The sequence below is a fragment of the Gavialis gangeticus genome, unplaced genomic scaffold (genome assembly GCF_001723915.1).
Source record: "Gavialis gangeticus isolate Ggan-Ray unplaced genomic scaffold, GavGan_comp1, whole genome shotgun sequence".
Lineage (NCBI taxonomy): Eukaryota > Metazoa > Chordata > Crocodylia > Gavialidae > Gavialis > Gavialis gangeticus.
Genome location: NW_017728992.1, coordinates 98844196 through 98849866, shown reverse-complemented (window position 1 = coordinate 98849866; position 5671 = coordinate 98844196). Strand labels below are relative to the sequence as shown.

At 40.2% G+C, this 5671-nt stretch overlaps 1 protein-coding gene across 2 annotated transcripts in view; it reads left to right on the top strand.

Annotated features, from left to right (window-relative positions):
- The window catches only part of ROCK1 (Rho associated coiled-coil containing protein kinase 1), a 179040-nt gene that overhangs the window by 130557 nt on the left and 42812 nt on the right, over positions 1–5671 (top strand). For both annotated transcript variants that reach the window (XM_019526045.1, XM_019526036.1), the window contains exons 17-18: positions 1420–1526; positions 2998–3148. In XM_019526045.1, coding sequence (XP_019381590.1) covers positions 1420–1526; positions 2998–3148 — 258 coding nt within the window. The remainder of the gene's footprint in view (positions 1–1419; positions 1527–2997; positions 3149–5671) is intronic.

Here is a 5671-nt window from a genome sequence, read left to right as displayed (position 1 = left end):
GGGGTGGGTGTGTATGGTGGCTGGGGGTTGGGTGTGGGGGAGGGGTTGGGTCCCTGCACTTCCTTTCCCCCAGTGGGAGTCCCTTGCCTGGGGAGGGGGGCCTTACCTAGATTTCCACTCTGGGCTGGGAACAGCCACTCGGGGGCCAGGTAAAATCTTCTGCCAGGCAGAGGCTTCTTGTGTCTAGCATCCCCTAGCTTGGGGCTGGGGGCAGGTCAGGCCAGGGTGTGATGGGGGTTAGTTGCTTAGCAACCAGAGCCACACCTCTTGCCTGGAGGCACCAGCTTTCAGAAGGGCAGCCCAGGGCTAGGGATTGCAAAAGGGCCTTGTGGGCCCGGTGGAATTGCCTGGCGGGCCAGCTCTGACCTGCAGGCCATATTTTGCTTGCCCCTAATTTATTAGATGTATAGGTTGCCTTTCTCAATGAAGGCTCAAGGCAGTAAGAGAAAAAAATTATAAAAGCAAGTAGGATAGCGTGAAACTCCTGTGCACTTTATAAAGTACATTGGAGCAAACTGCATTGTAAGAGTTGCATAGGTCTTTAGGCTTACAGGAAAGGGATTGTCTTTTCTGTAGTCCCTTAAGTGTATAGAACTGTGTTTTACTGGTTCCTAGCCAATTTCACATGGAATTTACATGTACTCCTGTCAGCCTTTATCAAGCAGTTTTTTGACAAGATGATCATTGAAATCTGTAATGAAAAGTCATGTCCTATTTTACTTCAGAAATTCTATGATATTTTTATATTTAAGTAATCTCCCAGAGTCATGCAGCACTCCAAGTACAAATATTTATAGGTACACAGACTGTATGTCAGGTCAAAATTTTATAGGATCACAGGAAAGTAGGACTGGATTGGACCAACCCTATGATCAAGGGACGATAATCACTGACTAAACCAACCCCTCCAAATTAAAGGTGGCACACTGTCCTTCCAAAACAAGCCAGGCAGGAGTCTAGAACCCAAGACCTCTGGATTTAGGAGGCCTGCTATCTGCCCATTGGGCTGTGATACAGTTCTAGTAGTATTTAATACTGAACAACACAGACTTTCAAAGATACAATGGGCCAAGTTTAAATTCTTCAGTTTAATACTATGTTAAATAACTGCATAGTAAAGCAGACTACTTCAGCCTTGATGCTGGAGTATATGCCACAGAGAGAGTTAGCTATTATCAGGTATTCCAAGGAAAAAGCTATCTTTTTTCCTCCCCTGAAGGAACTCTTCAATGCATACTTTTATTTATATGCGTCAGAAAATGTCTGTTGCACATTGAAGCAAAGTATTTATTAATGGAAGGAAATGTTTGTATATTGGAGACTTTAAGAAAAGGAACAAAACAAAAACCTAAATGCCTAATATCTTGTTTTCAGTTCAGGTTTCTTTGCTAATATTAAACGTATTTTTTTTTATGCTAGCTCGGATTACATCTTTACAAGAAGAGGTCAAGCATCTTAAAAATAATCTTGAAAAAGTGGAAGCAGAAAGAAAACAGGCACAGGATATGCTTAATAATTCCGAAAAGGTAAAAGCTTACAATACATGGTGATTTTTAAGAAAATACAGAAATTCATTGGCTGTTGTCATATTTTATAATCAGGAATTTGAGATTAACATTGTAGCATTGATAAATCACAGCTTTTTCTTGTTAAAAGCACTATGCAGATCAATCAGGTGTGTGAACTATGTAGTATTAAGTAATTTAAGAAAACTAACCTCATTCTGCCTATTGAGGTTCATGGGTCCTGCTGTAGGTCTTCAGCTTTGCTTGCAGTTTTGGCTTCAGACCTCCTATCTGTCAGCCTCCAGCACTAGTTCCATAACCCAGCCCTATGGCTAAAGAAGCAGTCATTTTTCATTCTGCCTGAACAGCTACAGGCAAGTTGCCCAGACTAGTCTACCGAGGCTCCTTATGATTTTTAAATATAAATATTCTGGTTTTTTTCATCTACTATTTAAATGTTTAGCTTAATTTGATTTCTAACTTGGCTAGTTCTGTACTGATTCCTTTGGTTGGCTTCTAGGGCTGAGCCACTTGACTTCCAGTTCTTTCTTCTTTCTGAAATGAGGCAGCATTACGTGTCTGTGGTTGATCCCAGCAAGACAGATAGGCAGTCAAAGCAGACAAATGGGAATTCTGCTCTTTTTGCACCTTTTTCCATATTGAATGCATGGATAGCAAGCATAACTGGACCTATGATTGCGGAAGTTCAACTGTGCTCCTCAGGCCACCCATAGTAGGCTGGAGTGACAGGATCCCTGGAAAGGAAGCATCACCCATTTCTATTCTAGTTTTGGGGATTAGATAAAATAATGGGGAAATGTCAAGTGCCTTTACACTAGTAGTGCCCGGCCTTTGGGCCCTATGGGTTGACTGAGTGGCATGGGATCAGTTTGTGGGTTGAATCCTGCATAGACTTAATGCATGTGTTGGTCCATGGTTGTGATCCAGTACTCTGACCTGACCCCAGGTGGCCGGATCTGGCTCCCCACAAGTCCAGAAATCTGGCAGCTGGGGTGCAACAATGCTGGCACTACTCCCTTGCTGCCAAATTTCTAGATCCTTAGGAAGCCCCACGGGCCAGATGATTTGGGTCCTTCACAGGCCAGATGTGGCCTGTGGGTTGGGAGCTGGGCACTTGTGCTCAAAGACCTGCTGAGCTTGCTACATCAGTTACTGTTAGGAATTGTGGTTCCAACAGAAGATTTAATCCACCTTGATGGAGTTGCTCCAGGTTTACAGGTTATGCAAATCAGAGAAGAATCTGATTCCATTAGTCTTTATGGGGGTTTCTCCCATTCTCACAAATGCCTCCTTTTTATCTGAACTACCAGCAAACACAGAGAAGCTAACAGTAAATAATGCCTTTATTGAATAATGCATTCTACAGTCTATTGAAAATGAGATGTTTTATTACCTTCGGAGCTTGTAGAATGCTAAATAAGATAAGGAGTTTCTTTTGAAATCTTATGAATGTTATTATAAAAACTTGCAGGAGAAAAATAACTTGGAAATAGATTTAAACTACAAGCTCAAAACATTGCAAGAGCGGCTAGACCAGGAGGTAAATGAGCATAAAGTGACTAAAGCACGGTTAACTGACAAACATCAATCAATCGAAGAGGCAAAATCAGTTGCAATGTGTGGTAAGTGTTGTCTGTTAGTTTCACACAAAATATTGCACAGATTTATACCTTTTTCAAAATAGTAATTAAGGCTTCTAAGCCCCTGTTGATTTCAGTAGGAGTTAAATGCCTAAATAGAAGCTAGGGACATTTATACACATACTTTTTTGTCTCATGACGCGCTGGAGATCCACTGCTGTGGACCAGATTCTTTATCAAGTCTGCTCCACATGTGACCTGAGGTGAACTGCGCTGCTCTGTGTGCAGTTGTATAAGTGGCAAAATGCACATCAGCATGCAGTGTACTTTTGAGCTAACGCACCTCCGATATGTTTTAGTTCAAAAGTGTGCTGCCCCATTTTCTCAATGCTGACATGCATTTCACCACTTACACAGCTGCAGACATCACAGCACCAGGAGCATTTCAAAGTACCCGGCGCTGCGGTGCTTGCATGTATAAAAATGCCCTAGGTATCTAAGCTGCTTTTTAAATCCAGTTTGTTTGTTTATTTACTGTAAACACCAGTGTTTTTTTACATGTAGTGCTCATTATGGAATAGCTTTTTAATCACTGGTATGAAGAAGATACATATGCATGTCAAAATCCAAAACCTAACATTACTTAAAGATCCTGGAGTAGTTGCATAACTTGTATATATTAGCATAGGTTCATTAGCATCACTGTATTGGGGATGTGTCCAGTGTACTCTAAATGTGAAAGTTATGTACTATGTCTTTAAAACCTTCTTGCAAGTTATCACCCAAGATTTCTTCTCATCCAACCACTTTTTCTCCAAGTTGGAGGGCTTGTGTAAACGAATAAAATTCAACACCTTAAGATATTTTTTACCATTCATTCTATTAAAATATTATGCAGTTAAATTTCTGATAGACTTTTGGCAATCCCTTGCTTTTGAAACAATACAAGAAATTCATGAAATGTTTTGAGCACTAGTATTATAACATTATACAGTAGTACAGTAACATGTAGTTGTCTGTAGGAAAGTATTAATCTTTTTAATGTCTGTCATAAATATATAGCTAGTAGAGTTCTGTTTAGTATTGTGTTTAGGATGTGAAGATTAAAAGAATGAGTTATTTCTTTGGCATTCAAAGAAAACAGAATTGCAAACTTCTACTTAATTATGTTTATCTTAGTGGGTGTTCATGTTGGCAGAGATTCAGAAAAATCTAGGCACCCAAATCCTAGACTGGGTCCCTACTGAGTTGCCTTTTATACCTTAACAAATCTACCGTTGATTTGAATTCCAATATATAGCATGGTTTTCTAGCTCACTTTCATATACTAATACAGTTGAGTTTTGTTGATTGTATTCCTGTATATTTTGGTTGTAAGTTTTTAGAATAATTATAAGTTATTACAGTAATTCTCACTTTTTGTTGTTAAGATTATTACAGTAAGGGGAAAAGTGTACATTAGATTTTAAGATTTTTAAAGAACTTTAACTCCTAAACTAAAGAGCTGTCTAGATAGAATTTATCATTAGCAAAAATTCAAAATAGGGAAAATACAGTAAACTTTTCAGAAGATGTGGAAAGAATCTGAACTTCTAAAGAGCACTTTAGTAGTACTGGTATCTTAGATGATGTTCATCCCTGATATGACTATACTGTAGTAAGTGAAGTTGCTCCAAGGGCTTATCTCTGGTCAGCAGTTGACTTCTGTGAAACAAGTATTTCCCCTGTGTAAGTGATCTTTCTGAACTAAAGCTTCACCGTAGTACCTTGGCCGAATGAATTATTTTCTGTCCAACGTTCACTTATGTCCATGCATGTATACTGTTTTGAAATACTTACAAAGTTAATTGTGAATTGCTATGCTTCTTTCCATTCCTTTTATGTTATCATGGAAATCAAAGTTCGTCTGTAGTCATACAGGGTTATGTCTATAGCTACAGGGTGCTTGGTGTCCGTGCCAAGGAAGTAAGTCCTGATGACTTGCTCCTGTTGTGTGTTCATCCACCCTGGTAATCAAATGAGTGAGTTGGTCCTAGGGGCAATCCTGGTACTATGATCAAAGCTTTTGTTTTTGGTATGGTCAAGAGTGGCAGCATGGAGTGCTTTATTTCCATAGTTTATATGTTTATGATGGGTACTGCTGGGTACTGGGTCTTGCTTCAGCAAGACCCAGTACCCAGCAGCAAGACCGAGCACCTTGTTGTTGCATTGTAGACATTAGGGGTGTGCAAAACGGGCCCTATTCAATTCGGATTCGGTCCGAATTGGGGACAGTGATTTGATTTGTTGATTCAGATCACTGTCCCGGATTTGATTCAGCCATATCCAAATCTGAAGATTCGATGCTGATTCGGAGAATCAGCAGTTCAGCCATAGATACAGCTTTAAATGTTTTTTCTACATACCTTGAAGTACCAGATGCAGCTTGTGAATGCTGCAATACTTTGGCAGATGGAGCATCCCACAGGAGTATGGGGGGGACCCCCTTGTGTGCTTGGTAGCAAACCTGGAAGTGGACCAGAACTAGTTCTGGTCCACTTCTGGGTCCGTTGGGGAGCATGCTGG